Genomic DNA, 16,757 nt, shown 5'->3' on the forward strand with positions numbered 1-16,757 from the left:
GGAACTTTCTTAGACCAACTCGAGCTGTTTCTCTAGTGTCTTAAACTCAATATTAACCAGCTGCGATTGTGTTATAAATGGTACTCCTGTGGACTCCTGACTTCCACGCCGCGTCTCGCCCACACGCCGTCGATGCCCATATCAGCCCTTCCACTAGAACCGTTTAGTACCTCATCAAACTTCGAAAGAATCATGGTACCACTTACTCGTCTTTAGGCTTGATAGTCGGCTCAGTCTCTCCCTCGGCTGTATTGGGATTTCGGAATATAACGTTTTTTGTCTATCGAATCATGAGTTACGATCACACCTCCAACTCGAGCGCATGAACCTACCAAACCGAGGGTGAGGTGAATAGCGGGAGGGCTAACTACTATACTCTCACTCGGCTCTTTGCCCCCGATCATGGCCACAAGATTTCGTGCGAGGACCTGAGCTTGTGCTGCTCCCGGGCGGGCGGCTTTATGGGCTCCACTATCTGCGACATCTCCAACCGCAAAGAGGTTCGGGTACTTCGGGTCAGAAAATTGCAGCGTGGGCTTGACCCGGATGAAGCGGTTGGCTGGGTTGATCAGAGAGTCTTCAGATGATGGTGCCAGACCGGACAGAAACTGGGTGTTCGGAACTTGGCCCACGGCAGGTATTACCAGGTCCGCTGACAGAACGACGCCGTTTTGTAACTCTACAGACTTCGCGTCTGGGCGAAAACCGCCGGGTGGCATTACCACGCGCGAACCCAGGACCAGCCTGTGCAACGTTGTCAGCAAAATGGTAGGCATTGGTGGAGCGTCGAAACTTACTTGACACCTAGCTCTTCGCATCTGTCCTTGATTAGTTTGTCAAGAGCTTCATGATATAGCGGCATAAGCTGATTTCTGGAGTGAACCAAGGTGACTTCTTTCCCACGGTAGAGCTCTTTCAGGTCCGTAGCCATTTGGACGCCGACAGCCCCTCCACCAACAATCACGATTGACCTGGCGTCCTGGACGCGCTTCTGGTAATCTTGGAAATACTTGATTGAGAGGGACTTATCGTTATCTGCCATGGTGCCCGGTGCCTGGAGCTTGGTACCGGTTGCGACCACCAGATACTCATAAGGGATTTCCTTTGAGCCTTGCCATTCCCGGTCCAAGATTACGCGGCCTGGCTGTAGGGATTCAACCTTTGCTTGAACCACGGCATGTTGTGCGGAAGGCGGTGCCGGAGCGAATGCAGCTGTGTAAGGGATGAAAGCCTTGTGCTCATACGACGGCAATACCGCAAATCGAGGCTATTGATCTATCAGCAAGGGAAAAGCCTCTAATTTGCGAGATTCTAGCATATTCAACAAAAGCCTCTGGACTTTCTTGTTGATAGTAGGAGTAACTACTTACGAACGCGAATAAGTGATGGAAATGGCTATGCGGTTCAATCAAGAGGATCTTGCATATTCTCGGTCAGCGATACGATACCATTACGAACTTCCCATGGAGACGGAAGGCAGTGAACTTACACGATGGGTAGCCGGCAGGATACTGGCGAGCTCCTTCGTGGTAGCCTGCACGAAGTGTTAGCTTTGGCGTGCCTTGTACTTCAGGGGTAAAGGTTCCGCTAACCAGGCCAACGTACGAACCCCCCACGACGACAATATTCCGTAAAGATGGTACCATTTTGACGTCTATGTACGAGGCCACCTTCAATAAACCGAAACGCAATCGATCTAGAAATAAAGAAGAATTATTGGAACCTTGTGCTACAAACAGCACATGGCCACGACGCTCTATATCGACCCGAACCGAGATGTGGGGGAAACTATTGCCCGCAAGCCACTCCGGTAACTCCGACCGTCGGCCGCCCACTCGGTCCGCGCGCGACTCGTTCACAAGATGTCCGAAAAGATCTCGGTGTTACGACTCTTAACGGAAGCACGGCTCTACTTGGCGCATTTAGAGAGCAGAGGGTATTTCGTACATTAACGAAGTACTCCGCCTGAGATTGTCGAGTTCAACGTAGAGAGGCTGCGCCCAGTAGGAGCTCTGCCGTGCGTGTCAATCTCTGCTAGCAAAGAGTGTATATGTGTAATCTTGAGAACCAAAACAAGTATGTAACTATATAGAGAGAGGTTCACACAAAGTTCTTCAGTCTCAATGCATGACGGCTTGGAGGCTGGCTCTGTGCAAGTAAGTGAATGGCGCGTATTGATATTGCTCGCTGATTAGTTGGCTACGAATACCCACCAAGTAGATGAGATCCATCGTCCTTTGGTCCAGCATCGGGAGGGGAATATAAGTCCAGCACCCGCTTGAACGCGGCCTGGAAGAAGCCTTGCGCGCTGATCGCGATGGTGGCACGCCTGGAAGCAACCCCGGAAGCGTTGGAGAGAAATGGGCTGGGGGTCTCAGTTGGGCCCGAGCTGTTCCAGGTTAGCGTCGTGACGTCGGTTGGTCAGGGCTGTCCACAGCTCCAGCTTGCCAGCATCAGCTCCCGCCCCAGCTCCCCCACAGCTGCAGGTGGTTTGTCCGGTGTCGCGCGCGCAGGCACAGGTCAATTCCGCGATTGTGCAATCTGGAGCTCAACTGACATCAAGGTCCCCGAAATTGTCGTGTCCCTTTGAGGCCTAATAACGGCGCTTTGTGAGCTCGCCACCCCCCCAAGGAGCTTCCACCGTCAATTGCGAAACGTCGAAACGATATATAAGTTACAACCAAGCAAGAGTACCCGGTTCCTGTACAGCCCCCCGCCTCACCGAACCCCGCCGAAGGTGCCGCATCGACGTCGGCAGTCCACGATGACTTGTCTGTGAGGGATGAATGCAATGATTACGAGGAGTCTCACGAGGGCTCCTGTCGGTCGCCCGGCATGCGTTGGACTGTTCCAAGCCCGGAATGGACCATCGTTCATTACTGGCTCTAAACCACCCTCGAGGGTGTTTGCGACTTCGCAGAGCCTGCTCTTCGGCCATTATGGCTCAAACAGCCAGAGCCCGGCCGAACCCCCGAAAGGCGTACCCAAAGCAGCCCCGGCCCCGGCGAAGAAGGCTGCCACGGCCTCGAAAGACCCTCTAGCTACGGTGGAAAAGTCTACGCAAGAGCAGAGGAAGGCGGACTGGGCTATAATGAAAGAGATGGCCCATTACCTATGGCCCAAGGACAGCATGTCAACGAAGCTTCGAGTAGGCCTGGCTGTCACGCTCTTAGTTGGCGCCAAAGTGCTCAATGTACAAGTCCCATTCTACTTTAAGAGCATTGTGGACTCGATGAACGTAGACGTGGGAGCCATGGGCGGCAACGCAGCCATGATCGCTGGCAGCATGATCTTGGCCTACGGTGCTACAAGGATAGGAGCCACCGTCTTCCAAGAACTTCGAAACGCCGTTTTTGCGAGCGTCGCCCAAAAGGCCATCAGAAAGGTCGCGGGCAACGTGTTTGACCACTTGCTGCGGCTAGATCTCAACTTTCATCTCACGAAGCAGACCGGGGGCCTTACGCGAGCCATTGACCGCGGTACGAAGGGTATCAGCTTCTTGTTGACAAGCATGGTCTTCCACATCCTGCCCACAGCCTTGGAGATTGGCATGGTCTGCGGAATCCTGACCTGGCAGTACGGCGCCAAATTTGCTGCCATCACTGTCCTCACTATGTCTGCCTATACCGCGTTTACCATATGGACAACTGCATGGAGAACCAAGTTTCGAAGACAAGCCAATGCAGCCGACAACAAGGCATCGACCATCGCAGTTGACTCTTTGATCAACTACGAGGCTGTCAAATACTTTAACAACGAAAAATTTGAGGTGTCCCGGTACGACAAGGCTCTGCTGAACTACGAAAAGAGCTCGATCAAGGTCGCAACCTCTTTGGCGTTCCTCAACAGCGGGCAGAATATCATTTTCTCTAGTGCTCTGACCGCCATGATGTATCTCGCTGCGAATGGGGTTGCGGCAGGTTCCTTGACAGTTGGTGACCTAGTTATGGTTAACCAGCTCGTCTTCCAACTATCGGTGCCTCTCAACTTTCTCGGCTCCGTATATCGTGAGCTGCGTCAGTCACTACTGGACATGGAGACGCTTTTCAATCTTCAAAAAGTCAATGTCTCCATCAAGGAGGCGCCTAACGCCAAGCCACTTCAGTTGGTTCACGGCGGCCAGATCCGCTTCGACAATGTCTCTTTCGGTTACAACAAGGACCGGCCGATTCTTCAAAATCTGAGTCTCACTATCCCTGCTGGGAAAAAGGTTGCTATCGTTGGGCCGAGCGGGTGCGGCAAGTCGACACTCTTGAGGCTTCTTTTCCGGTCCTACGATGTGGACAGTGGACGAATCCTGATTGATGATCAAGAAATCAAAGATGTTACATTGGACTCTTTGCGGAGGTCCATTGGTGTTGTTCCCCAGGATACTCCACTTTTCAACGATACTGTCGGGCACAACATCAAGTATGGAAACATGGCGGCATCAGAGTCCGAGGTCATATCTGCTGCACAACGAGCCCGGATCCACGACATCATCGCAAGCTGGCCCGAAGGCTATGACACAAAGGTGGGTGAACGAGGCATGATGATCAGTGGTGGTGAAAAACAGCGACTTGCTGTCTCCCGGCTGCTGTTGAAGGACCCGCCGCTGCTGTTCTTCGACGAGGCGACCAGTGCGCTGGACACACATACCGAACAGGCCCTCATGCAAAATATCAACAGCATCTTGAAGGAAAAGGCCAGGACGAGCGTGTTCGTGGCCCATCGCTTGCGGACTATCTATGATGCAGACTTGATCATTGTCTTGAAGGGAGGCAGTGTTGCCGAGATGGGAACGCATCAAGAGCTCATTGACCGTGGTGGCCTCTACTCTGAGCTCTGGAGCGGTAAGTACCCATAGCACCCGAAACTACGAAACGCTTTGCTGATAACAACGACTAGCCCAGGAAACGTTGTTTAGCGCAGATGAAGACAAGAAGGTTATCGTGGGGGATAATGTAGGTGCCGGTGCAGTAGACCCCAAAGGGAGCCGCCCGCCACGTTGATCATAGCATGCCCAACAGTATAGAAACAAAGATATTCCAATCCCACGCGGACAAGTTGCCAAGGGTGCCCTTGTAGGAGTTGACCGTTTGGCACTTGCGCATAACACAATCTCTGCCCTGAAACTGAACTCCCTAGCAGGGACGTTCCGTTTGCTAGTTAGGGCCCGGTGCCAAATTCTGCCTATCCCGCGATATTGACTCGCGCCAACCAGGATACCTTGGCAACCGTTGACCGTTCCCTCAAATCACATTGGCGACAACCGCAAATCGACGGCACAGCTTGCTAAGCTGACAGTGGCTTGATATAAGTACCAGGTTGACTCCCTTTTATTCAGTTGCTGCATTGTATGAAAAATAAACTTAGAAACGCCATAGCAGCCACAAGCGTAAGCTAACATCGGGAAGTCGGCGTCGCGAAACAGTACAGTCCCCTTACGTCAATTGAGCCGAATACCGTTCACAGGAACGTCCGTAGCGTGACTCTTGTTTTCAACGTTCCGCCGACGGAATGGCAGCGATTTCCGTAGGAGCCAGTAATACCTGAGGAGGCCATCCTGCTCCATCGTTATTAATCATGCTTGCTCTCGTTTAGCAAACATCGCGAATAATGCGACGCTAACAATAAAAGTGGAAGGCGGTTGACATGGTGCCTAGAAAGGCTATCGAAAAAACTAGCGACGTGGATCACAGGCGGAATCTCCCTACCTTACTCAGGAAAAGTGTCGTGGACCAGCTCAGGGTAGGTTTCTAGAACAGTATGCACGATGCCAATAGTGTCACTCTCGTCGCCATCGTATTCTAGAATCCAGACATTCGTGTCGCAACTCACTAACTTACAGTATCTGAGTTCCCAGGCCTGAAGGCAGCAATCGAAACAAACCAGAGGGAGAATCAAGAGTGATCCCCAGGCGATCCTGAGGTCAATATACTTAAATGAGCTCAGATCCTAATTCGCATATTTGAAACATCATATTCGGGCAGGCGAGTCCACCAAATTCACGACTCACGATACTGAGCTGGACCCTGACTGCCTGGTCAATGACGCGGCTCCTCCTATGGTCAGGAATCCGCCACTTGATAAAGCTGTGGTTTTTCCTTGCTGGCGCCATGATTCGAGGTCTTGGTAACCCGCAAAGGAATCCTCTTGCCTTCCCAATGGTCTGGCCGCCGGGACTCCAAAGACCCCTAATAAACAACGCCTGGCCAAATAGCGCACAGCCTAGAACCCGGGACCCCACAGCGCTGGACGCAGGCCACCACGTGCTAGCCGCGTGAGCCTTAGCCTCACCCGCGCCTATTCCCCAACTGGATCTCGTCTCCGTAGGCGGTCATCAGCCATGTCGGCCTCCCGTTGCAAGGGGAGGGGCACCGGTTGCTCCTCGGATTGCCAGGCTCTGCAGGCCTGCGTCAGGGCAGACAAATCAGGGGAGCGCGGTCGACGGGCTATGTCCAGATGCGGATAGAAGCCAGGGTCGGGATATTTGTTGGTTTCCAGCCTGTGGAGCCCGCCTCTCCCGGTCGCTGATGAGAAGCGCGGCCCCGAAATTACCACCTCTGGAGCAAAATTGGGTGTCACGAATCACGAGGAGGGCCCCGAGACAGCATACATAGCGGCCATGGGCCGCCGTCCCAGAGCCATGGGCCTACGATGGTGTTCTAATAAAAGTTCCACGGTCTGACCCAATCCGCTCGTTTGTTGGTTCATTCTGGTGTAACGTCTCGGCTCGTCCCATAAGGAAGTCAAGATGAAGATCGCCATTCTCTTCTCGTCGCTCGCTTGCTCGGTGCTTGCAAAGCCCTGCAAGCCCGTTAGTTCGTCGTCTGGTTCGGCGTCGGCGTCCGCATCGGCGTCGGTGTCCTACTCGGCGGCCACTGCCAGCTACACCACCTCGTCGGTGGCATCTGGCACGACCTCGTCAGCGTCGATCATCAGCACAAGCTCGAGCGTCCTTTCCAGCTCGTCGGTATCAGTAAGCTCTTCGAGCACCTCCTCGAGTGCACGCGCAACGCCGACTGTGGATCTTGGCTACGAAATCCACCAGGGAACCGTTAACGTATGTAATACATCTATATTTGCCTTGCTATGCCACAGAAGGTCTGACACATCCAACAGGAGACTGGAAACTACTACACTTTCAGCAATGTGCCATATGCTCAGCAGCCCGTAGGCAAATTGCGCTTCCAGAAGCCTCTTGCGCCTACGGGCTCCAGCTCAGAGGTCAATGATGGGTCGACAACCGGGGTCATGTGTATCCAGGCCTACCCCGAATGGATCATAGAGCTTCAGGCGGCGGCATACGGACTTGACACGACTACAATGGCTGCCGTTCTGTACGCACAGCAAGGTCAGACTGAGAGCTGCCTCCTCTTGGACGTCTACGTGCCTGCGGAGGTCTTTGACAGTGGACGTACCGCTGAAGGTTAGTGACTCATCAATAGACTGCGCGAGCATTCGTGGTACTAACACTATAAAAGCGCCGGTTCTCATCTGGATTCACGGGGGAGGTTTCACCTACGGATCCAAGACTTCGTCTGGCGACCCAGCTGGTCTCGTTGCACGTTCAAAGCTCGGCGGTGACAGCGGTGCGATTGTTATCACCATCAACTACCGACTGGGTCTTTTCGGTTGGTTGGCTGGCCCTGGTGCCACCCCCAATCTCGGTATGAGCATCTATAATCGGCTTGCATTGTATCTGTAAAACTAACATATCAATAGGTCTTTTGGATCAGAGAATGGCAATGCAATGGGTTCAGACTTACATCTCCAAGTTCGGTGGTAACCCGAACAAGGTCACCGTCATGGGTGAGAGCGCCGGCGCTGCCAGCATCCTCCACCACATCACCAGCAGCCAGCAGCCCGCTCTGTTCCACAATGCCATTCCCCAGTCGCCCGCTTTCGAGTTCAGCATCGACCATGCCGCGGCTTTCGAACTGACGTTGAGCGAGGCTGCCAGCAAGATTAATGCCATCATTCAGGAGTCAACCGCGGTTGCTAGCCAAGTGTCGAGCGTTCTTGCTGGTTCCACATCGGACACCTTCGATTTCGCGAGCCTGACGTCTGTGTTCGATGCTCTTGGCGACCAGGTCACAGAGACTCTCAAGTCCATCAACCAAGCTGTTGTCGTCCAGGCAGGAAACGGCCGCTTCAACTATGGCCCTACTGTCGATGGCGACTATGTTCCTGAGCTACCACAGGTTCGTCTTGCTCAGAACGGCTTTGACGCCTCTGTAAATGTAAGCAACATCCCACGCTATCACCTTGAGAAAAAGCTCATGAATTGTCTAGGTCATGCCCAGCCACACCTCCAACGAATCCGTTCCCTTCGTGTCGTCAAGCATTGCAACAGACGAGGACGTCAGAAACTACCTGACTAACGCCATTAAGTCGGCCTCGGACGAGACTAAGAACTACATGTTGGAAGAGCTGTACCCTGCCGTCTTCGATGGTACCTACCCCTGGTACAGCCAGTACGGGCGTGCTGTCCAGATGAACACCGACTTGTACTTTGCCTGCTCGACCAACTACCTGGCCAAGGCCTACGACAACGAGTCCCACAACTACATCTTTGCCTACCCGCCCGGCTACCACGCCAACGACGTCGCCTACGTCTTCTTCAACGGTGACACCAGCTCGCTCAACAACGGCTTCCCCATCAACGCCACTCTGGCCTACGAGCTCCAGGACTACATTGTGCAGTTTGCCAAGGCTGGCAACCCGAACACCGACTCACTCCCATTTTTCCCTACATACGGCACTGAAGGCAAGGTGCTCTCCTTCACCGATTCGGGCCTCGTTGTTACGACGGACGACATGAAGAACGAGCGCTGCGCTTGGATCCAGCAGGCCATGATTGATGGCAAGCTCAAATAGGGCTTTTAATAGACATAGACCCGCAAATACTGCAGTTTAATTTACTAGTGTTTAATGCGTGCGGAACTTGAAGATATTTCTTTGTTCTTTATTCTTGTTCATTAATTTGATTACTCTAACGCTTGTCATCTATTCCGGAGCCCTCACGCTGGGCACTGACTGATCTCTTTCGTTCCATACTTCGGCTTGCAGACGTTCTGCCACTTGAGCACCTTGGCCTTGAACTTCTTCGTCTCGCGTACTGTGTCGTCTTGGCCCATCAGCTCCGCGCTGGCCTTCTGTTCCACCTGGGTGTAGGCGGCGCAGGTCATGCCGTACACGTCGTCGTAGTCTGCACATGAGGAATCCGTTTCACTAAGCCTGCACTGCTGCACGCACACCCTGATGGGCGTCTTGGCCGTGCTCTTCTTCTTCCTCGTCGATGGGCACCGTACATTGACCTTCAGGCAGACCTTTCGGCTGTCCTTACAGTGCCAGTCCGGATCGCCCTTGACCTGGTAACATTCCTGGAGCTCGGTCGAGGGGGGGAAGTCGTCCAGCAGGTTGCCAGCGGCAAACTCTAGGCTAGACAGCACCTCAGCATCAGCGGGGGATGTGTAGCCATCCCCGAGGACACTGTGGTAGTCCGCTTCAGCCGATGTGGCGGGCGGCTTGTTCTTGGGTTTGTTCTGCCCAGTGGTCGAATACCCTGTCGAGCCCTTCACACAGAGCGAGGTGTCATCCCACGCCGCTGCTGCGACGTCTCGCCACTGGCGAGTCATGTTGTATATGTTGTGCATCGTATAATAGAGACGACAGTCGGCCGCTTCGTACTTGAACTGCAGCGGGACCGCATCGTCGTCTTCCATCTCGTCCTCGCGGATCTGGTCGCGGAGATTGATCCCGACATACTTGGCCCACATGCCTGAGTCTCGGTACTGTCCATTTATGGGTATGGCCGGGAACGTGCGGTTCGCCGTCGTGTCTACGTGACCCGCCCAAGCCAGATCGTTGTCTAGGCTGCTGGCGGTGTAGGCTCTTGCACCCCGGGTACCACTAGCTGCTTGCACTGAGAAGATGCAACGTTAGCGATGGGGCTTCTGAAAATACAAGGCAAGTATTGACTGTGCGGCTGTACTTACTGGGGCCTGTATCAGGGCGGCCGCCCATGACGATAGTGCGGACGCCCATTCGAGTCATGAACTCGACGAACATTGAGCATGTTGAGGAGCACAGGCCGTCGGTGAGCTAGCAGGTTATGGAGTCAGAGTTTGGCTGCACCATGACAATTATTGGGGACTTACAAGTACGATGTCTTTCGGATCCCACTTCTGTGTCGTGTTGCTAGGGTTGTCGGCATAACCATACGGTGACATGTCCATCGCTTGATAGGTGAAGTTCTCATCAGAGAGGTTATACTCCTCCTGCCAGCCAACAGTTAGTCCAGCCCCGGTATATCCTCCATGGTCACAGCTGCAAGGAAACTTACCAAGACTGTGAAATCGTCACCAAGATACTTTTTGGGGCCAGCATAATCCTCCCAATCCTGGAAGTTTCTCCGGGTTTCGGCCTTTAGGCGCGGCGTGATGATCCATTCATCTGCTAGGCCCTCCCACCAGTCATCTACGTCTTCGTCATTGTCGCTATTCGGATCCAGTCTAGACCACCACGTCGTCGTGGCATTCCCCAGCACACGGCCCATCTCATGACCTCGCCGCCGGCTCCCGGCAAACGGTCCCTTCTCTGGGAAGAACCGGGAAAACGTGTCGAAAGCCAGCACGACGTCTCCTCCAGAGTTCTGCTGGAGGTCAATCACGACGTGATCGATCTTCTTCTTCACCGCGCCGTCGATGAACTTCTGGACAGTTTCCGAGAATGCATACAGTTCGTCGCCATACTGCTTGAAAGTTGGGAGACTTAGTACACCGGTGGATATGTCGGGCAGAAAATAGCCAGTCACGACACCACTGCCATTCACCAGGAGATCAGGCTGGTAAATGTCGGGTTTTTCTGGATAAGCGCCGAAACTGATTGAGTTCCAGCTGGGGTCGACTACCTCCTCCTCCGACGTCTCATCGATGTTGGTGGTCTCCTCATCGCGTCTGGCCGTTGGCTTCCATCGTCTAGCCACAGAGCTATCCGCTGCCCGGAATGATTCGGACTCATTGGTTGCCGGGTAGATGCCGAGAACAAAGAAGTTGTAGAAGTCCCCACCATTCGCTATCGGGCCAGTGTCTTGACCGTAGTCATAAAATGACACCCACCAACTCTGGAGCGTGTCCGACTTGTTCTCAAAGCTAAAGTTGAGCTGGTCTCCGGGATAGAATGTGGCATCGCCAGTCCAAATATTATCCCGACCAAGGACATCCTGAGCAGGATGGCTCATCAGGTCGTTCCATTCGGCGTGGCCCTCCAGTCTTCCCAGCGAGTTCGCAGAGGCAAACTTTGTGAGATAGTCAATAACGTCCTCGCCGTTGATCTTTGTGATCGCCGAGGGTGTCCACCTCCAGTTATCTTCTTGTGCTTGCAAGATATCATCTAATATGGGTAAAGGTCAGTCGGCTTCTAGCTTAAGTATGGAATCTGAGGCCGCTCGGACTTACCAGTCAAGTAGATGCTGGGGGTCTTCTTGCCATCGACTGACACTGAGGATATTGCCCATTGACTTCCAAAAGAGAAGGGCGAGAGGATACCGGACCGCACGTGCACATGAGCATCGTGCATTGCAAACACGAGCCTTTGCACATCTGCTTCAAAGTCATACTGGTTCATGTAGTATCCTGCCTTAACGTTCGTCTTGATGCGCTGTAGCGTTTCGTCGACGTTTACAGGTGGCTGCTGATACCCTTGCGGCGGGTTCTTGAGAAATGCCAGCGTACTTTGAAACTGTATGGTTGTGTTGAAGTAGTCTAAAAATCGCAAAGCGGGTGCTATACTGAAGGGAACATTGCGCAGGCAAGCATAGACATCGCTGGCCCAGAATAGGGATGTACCTATATTGCACGTCGATGTCAGTACGACATCCACAGTCAACCATGCGGGATATATTATTACCATTGACATTCGCCTCGTTCATTATATCACCGCAAACGGCTGAGTCTTGGACGTTGACCGTGCTCTTTACTGAGTTTCCGGACACGGATGACTGCGTGAGGCTCGTTGGGTTGTCGAGCACGCCAAGGGACATGAGATGCCCCAAGGCTTTGACCGCGGCCAGCAAATCGAACAACATTCCTGCGGCGATTGCTTGATCGACTTTTCGCGTTTGCAAGACAGGCCTACATCAAGAGCCTCAAATACAACCAGCGCGCTCGTGGAAGCGGCCGCTTCTTATCCAGCTACACCGTACCCTGGCTTGCCCGGTATACGATACCTGCATAGTTAGGGGTCTCTATGCCTGCATTAGGTATGAATCACTAGTGCTGACGAGCCGGTCACTGGCCCTGCACGCAATTATGGTCTCTTCCCACGTGCAGCCATAGGAAAATGGTCAACGATTAAAAATAGGTGCAGGGGATCCATCCGTGGCCGCTGCCTAGACTACAAATGGCTTCTCCATTGCACCGCGCCGCAGCGATGCAGGGGGGAGATTGGGGCTTACCCAAAGCCCTGGGCCGCGACCCAGGTAATGCAGTGCTTCGCCTCAGCCGTCGAACTGCTGCAGAATGATACTGGCCAATTGTGGCACGAGTAAGACCCAGAGAGTGAGGAGCCTCACTACTTGGTTAAACAGAGCCAAATAATAACTATGTATCCAAGAAGCATTTGCTGAAGGCACAGTGTGTGCAAGATAAGCAGAGATTGCAGGGACTCTAACTGGCACAATGAAATTTTATATGCTAAACTTAAGTCTTGAAGTCGTTCCTTAAGACAGAAGCACAGCTTGTGTATGGTCTAAACATTGCTTAGGCGTTGGACCTTAAATTGAGGCTGAATCTGTTTGTTCCGCGAGGCCCTTGGTGCGTCAGTGCAACGCCCTCCTGTAAGTGTGATCCCCCAGCCTCACGCAATCTCCCACTTGGCCGCCCCCCTGACCATTTCTAAATCTCGAGAGTTTGGATCGGGAAATGCTGCCCAAAGAGGGGGGATCAAGATCCCGGTTTGCACAGCTTGGCGCAGCGTAAAAGCAGCCTATTGGCTTGATTTACGGCAGCGCGTGGGACCCATTTTTCGTTGGGGGCCACAAATCTCACGACCATGCCAGCGTGAAATGGTCAGCTGCTTGCATATAAGCTCTACAGCAAATAGAGAATCACGAGTTTTCTTAACTAAAAACCGCTATTTCCATGCTGGCGAGGACGGAGAGCTGTGTCCACTTTCAGGTTGAGTTTTCGACATTTCCAGAAATTTTGAGACGCCGTTAAGGCTTCAGCCGATCTGAGCCTGGACGACCTCTGAAACCCCAGGATGACATGCAGAATTACCACTCCGCCCCCGAATTTTCATGTTTACGAAAAGGTGTTTACTCGTTGGCTCGAATCCGATGCCTATCGGCTCTGGAAACTGGACGAGCTCAAGTTCCAACTGAGGTGTTATGGGGGTCCAGGATCAGGCAAGGTACGCCGGTTTCTAAGCGTCGGTTTAGATACCCAAACTATATCCCTACTGACCCTTTTTAGACAACATTTTCATCACAAGTGGTGAAGGATTTAAAAAGATCCACTAAAGCTACCAATACAGCTGTGGTGTCTATATTTCTCCAACCACTCAATGAGGCTCCGGGCAAGAGACCCCCCTTCCTCAACCTTCTTCTTGTTGAGATCCGGCAGCAACTGTGGTCGTCGCTTAATTCTATTCCTCGTGGGCAGAACTATGATTACAGAAGATCCAATGCTGAAGTAGAAGTATTGCCACAAGTTGATGTAAGCATTGGTGATTTACGTCAAACAATTGCCTCACAGATCAAATCTTTTGATCAAGCTTTCCTTATTCTTGATGATTTAGACCTGGCATGGATAGATATTGAGGAGTACAAAAGCCTTGAGGATGAGCTGGATGCTCTCATGACGCAGGGTCTGAAGATCTTGACCACGTCCAGGGTGCAATTCCGATGCGATACGCGCTCTGGTATCTGCGACGTCAACCCGGGCCACAAGCACCTGGATCTCTGGTGGGAATGCAGTGAGTGCGCAGGGAAAGAATCACTCTACTTTATCTGCGACGAGTGTAAGTTGGCTGGCCACCGCTGTCTAAAACCGTAAGTATCCAGAGAAATTCATACAGCGGCATTACCCTAACGCAGACGTGCATAGTGAGCATACAAAGGCCAATCTTATCCAACCCCGCCAAAGGGTTCACCTAGATATTGGCAATTACTCTTTGCAGAGATTCATAGAGTATCATCTTGAGCAGGACCACGGTGACCTCGGTTTCGGGAGCCACGGTGGTGTGTCTACCTTGCCACCCTCATCGCCTCTGGGCCACGAGCTAATCAATTCGGCGCACAAAAACGCGGCAAACAATCTCGTTGCGAACTTGATCAAACAGGCAAATGGAAACATTACACTTGCCCTGCTACGTCTTGAGCACGTTAGCAAAGCCATTTCTCTGGAGGAGGCTATATCTATAGCAGATCGACTACCAAGAAACATCGTTGCATCTTTCGACGCGGGGATGGCGAGTATAGGGAAAAGCCCTCCGGGACTTCGCCGTGATCTGGGCCTCGCGTCTATCAAGCTGGTGGGCGGGAGCGAAGACGGACTTCGATACAGCGACCTCAAGGAGCAGATCGTGGAAGACTGGGATGGCGATGTCTCAGATGTCGAGGCATTGCTTGATTCTGAATATGGAATGGAGGAAGTCTTGGCTGCTTCAAGAGGATACCTCTCACGGACTGAAAGCAGGGTTCCAGGCGTTGTGTGCTTTCACTATAATTTCCAGTTTTACGTAGCTGATCGCTATTCTGATTTTATTGACAGTTAGAAACGAACCATGGCAAGTACTGCTAAACCTGCCCAATAGATATCGTAGCCTCGTATTCAGGACTCGTGGCCCAGCGATACACCATATCTTTATGGAAATCTTCTTTGACGGCTATCGCATCTCCCTGGGTTTAGCGTCACCCTATTTGCTCTTCTAGATCAAATTTGGACCAACTGTAGCAATGCATTCGTTTGATATTTTGGCCCAAGACACGTTGGTATTGGGCCGACATACTTCCTAGCCTCACCTACTAGCGTTGTTGTTTGTTTATAGATTGGAAGCAAAGACAATGGCTGTATCACAATCGTGGGCCAATTAGTCTCCCGCGTGGCCTTACGAAAGTGATCGACTCGATCGCTCATGGGATTCTAGTCACGAGTTTAAAGCTTTGAGCATAAGATTTTACCATTAACAAGCCTTAAGAAATCGTCAAATCAATTCAATGAATATCTAGATAGGCTGAGGCACAGAAACACTTGTGTCCAGCTCACAGTGGGATAATATCAACGACTCAGACTATTGTGTCGATATGAGATCTTAGCCTCTCCAATGATCGGCTATCAACGACAGAAGATGTCATCATGGCCTGTTGAAATAATGGCAGCAAGAAAAAGAAGCTGCCCCTCGGTTTCCGGCACAGTTCTCACCGCGTCAGCCCTCAAGCGTGGCATGTACCTTCTTCGTATTCGGGGAAATCTCCATTACAACACTGTTCCCTATGCAGAGTTGGTCAGCTTCGAACCCTGAGTCTGAGGTCAATCTCAACTCGTCGTTTGATGAGTTTCCATTGCCTGGCAACTCTCAATGCCGGGCTAGGCCTCCCGTAGGCCACTGCCTGAGCCCGGTCCGCAGGGACTTCATGGTTCCTCCCTCTTATCTTGTCACAACGTCGGACACGCCTGCCTTCAATTATGAAGCATGCAACAGATAACATGAAGCTGGACGCCGAAGTTTCAACAAGCACCAGTGGAGCAACGGTAAAAAGCAACCGATATACCTCATGTGAGTTTCTCTCTTCGTTCCCCCCTCCCTTTGCCCCCCAACCCCCATGTCCTAAATGGCCGATGATGATCTGGGTCGCTTGCGACCTGTAATGTCTCTAACATGGCGGCTATGGCACTCTAATGGCGTACCTTGTCATAGGGTGCTGGGGACCCCAATTGATGAAAACATAGAGACTGATATGATGACTGAGGCCAATCCTTACACAAACATTTTCGGTGTGGTCAGACAATGAGCTAACGTCAGGACTTAAATACTTCATTTTTCTTTTGTTCCATCTGCTGGGACGTGCGTGCGTGCGTGCGTGCGTGCGTTACTCCGAGGTATGCCATTTCGCTCTCAATGACGTTGAAACTAAGTTCGTGCTCAACATGTCTCGCGTACCAATTCCATCTCAATCTTTCTTTGAAGATCCACCGTGGCTTTCAGGTATATCCATTCACTACCCTCTCATAGCCCGCGTTCCGATTCAAAGTTCTGTGATATCTAATATAGCAGATGCAACTACATGTTGCTCGCAATGTTACGCAAATTGGTGCTCGTTCCAACTCATGGGAAAGCCAACATCGATGGTTGGTAAAACGGCCGAACGTGACGAAAGCAAATTGAAAATAACCATCATGCATGTGAGAAGCTGATGGTACATTGAAAACAACATCCGAGAGCAAGTAAACCTATCGACAAGTCCGAGAGCTCATTCGCTGTTCCAGTTTCTAACTTCATAATTTGGGCCTTCAGTGCTGGCCCGCCCATCTTTGCTCGGTTGTAGAACGCGGCCGTTTTGCCATATCAGGCTCCGTCAGCTGCAATTCGGCTGTTTCAACACGAGGATTTTCTTTCAATGCATGTCAGGGACCAAGACGTTTTGATCAAGTATACTTCATGACTCCATTTGTCAGTGGAAGTACCCTCATATTGTGCTGTGCCGGTAGTTAGTGCTTATCTTCGCCCAGGCGCTGTTCCCCCAAGCCCCGCCCACTTTTGGGATCCAG

At 52.1% G+C, this 16,757-nt stretch overlaps 5 protein-coding genes across 5 annotated transcripts; 3 read left to right on the forward strand and 2 right to left on the reverse strand.

Annotated features, from left to right (window-relative positions):
* Positions 1-71: 71 nt before the first annotated feature.
* JN550_000626 (uncharacterized protein) lies at positions 72-1,646 on the reverse strand (the record flags this gene model as incomplete). The annotated part of the gene is made up of 7 exons (XM_049317988.1): positions 72-153; positions 207-280; positions 333-744; positions 798-1,267; positions 1,371-1,418; positions 1,490-1,534; positions 1,593-1,646. 7 exons carry the CDS (start codon positions 1,644-1,646, stop codon positions 72-74), a joined length of 1,185 nt encoding a protein of 394 aa, XP_049177915.1.
* A 1,145-nt stretch (positions 1,647-2,791) lies between these two features.
* Positions 2,792-4,991, forward strand: JN550_000627 (uncharacterized protein; the record flags this gene model as incomplete). The annotated part of the gene is made up of 2 exons (XM_049317999.1): positions 2,792-4,832; positions 4,888-4,991. 2 exons carry the CDS (start codon positions 2,792-2,794, stop codon positions 4,989-4,991), a joined length of 2,145 nt encoding a protein of 714 aa, XP_049177916.1.
* A 1,745-nt stretch (positions 4,992-6,736) lies between these two features.
* On the forward strand, positions 6,737-8,862 carry JN550_000628 (uncharacterized protein; the record flags this gene model as incomplete). Its single annotated transcript, XM_049318010.1, has 5 exons — positions 6,737-7,045; positions 7,105-7,411; positions 7,467-7,652; positions 7,708-8,225; positions 8,278-8,862. The coding sequence occupies 5 exons, from the start codon at positions 6,737-6,739 to the stop codon at positions 8,860-8,862; spliced, it is 1,905 nt and encodes a 634-aa protein (XP_049177917.1).
* Positions 8,863-9,005: 143 nt separating this feature from the next.
* On the reverse strand, positions 9,006-12,073 carry JN550_000629 (uncharacterized protein; the record flags this gene model as incomplete). The annotated part of the gene is made up of 6 exons (XM_049318021.1): positions 9,006-9,910; positions 9,984-10,089; positions 10,146-10,265; positions 10,331-11,379; positions 11,445-11,834; positions 11,896-12,073. 6 exons carry the CDS (start codon positions 12,071-12,073, stop codon positions 9,006-9,008), a joined length of 2,748 nt encoding a protein of 915 aa, XP_049177918.1.
* A 1,175-nt stretch (positions 12,074-13,248) lies between these two features.
* Positions 13,249-14,763, forward strand: JN550_000630 (uncharacterized protein; the record flags this gene model as incomplete). Its single annotated transcript, XM_049318032.1, has 3 exons — positions 13,249-13,398; positions 13,461-14,038; positions 14,094-14,763. The coding sequence occupies 3 exons, from the start codon at positions 13,249-13,251 to the stop codon at positions 14,761-14,763; spliced, it is 1,398 nt and encodes a 465-aa protein (XP_049177919.1).
* Between the last annotated feature and the right edge of the window lie 1,994 nt (positions 14,764-16,757).

The sequence above is a fragment of the Neoarthrinium moseri genome, assembly GCF_022829205.1.
Source record: "Neoarthrinium moseri strain CBS 164.80 chromosome Unknown scaffold1_Wmoseri_CBS_16480, whole genome shotgun sequence".
NCBI classification, from domain to species: Eukaryota; Fungi; Ascomycota; class Sordariomycetes; order Amphisphaeriales; family Apiosporaceae; genus Neoarthrinium; species Neoarthrinium moseri.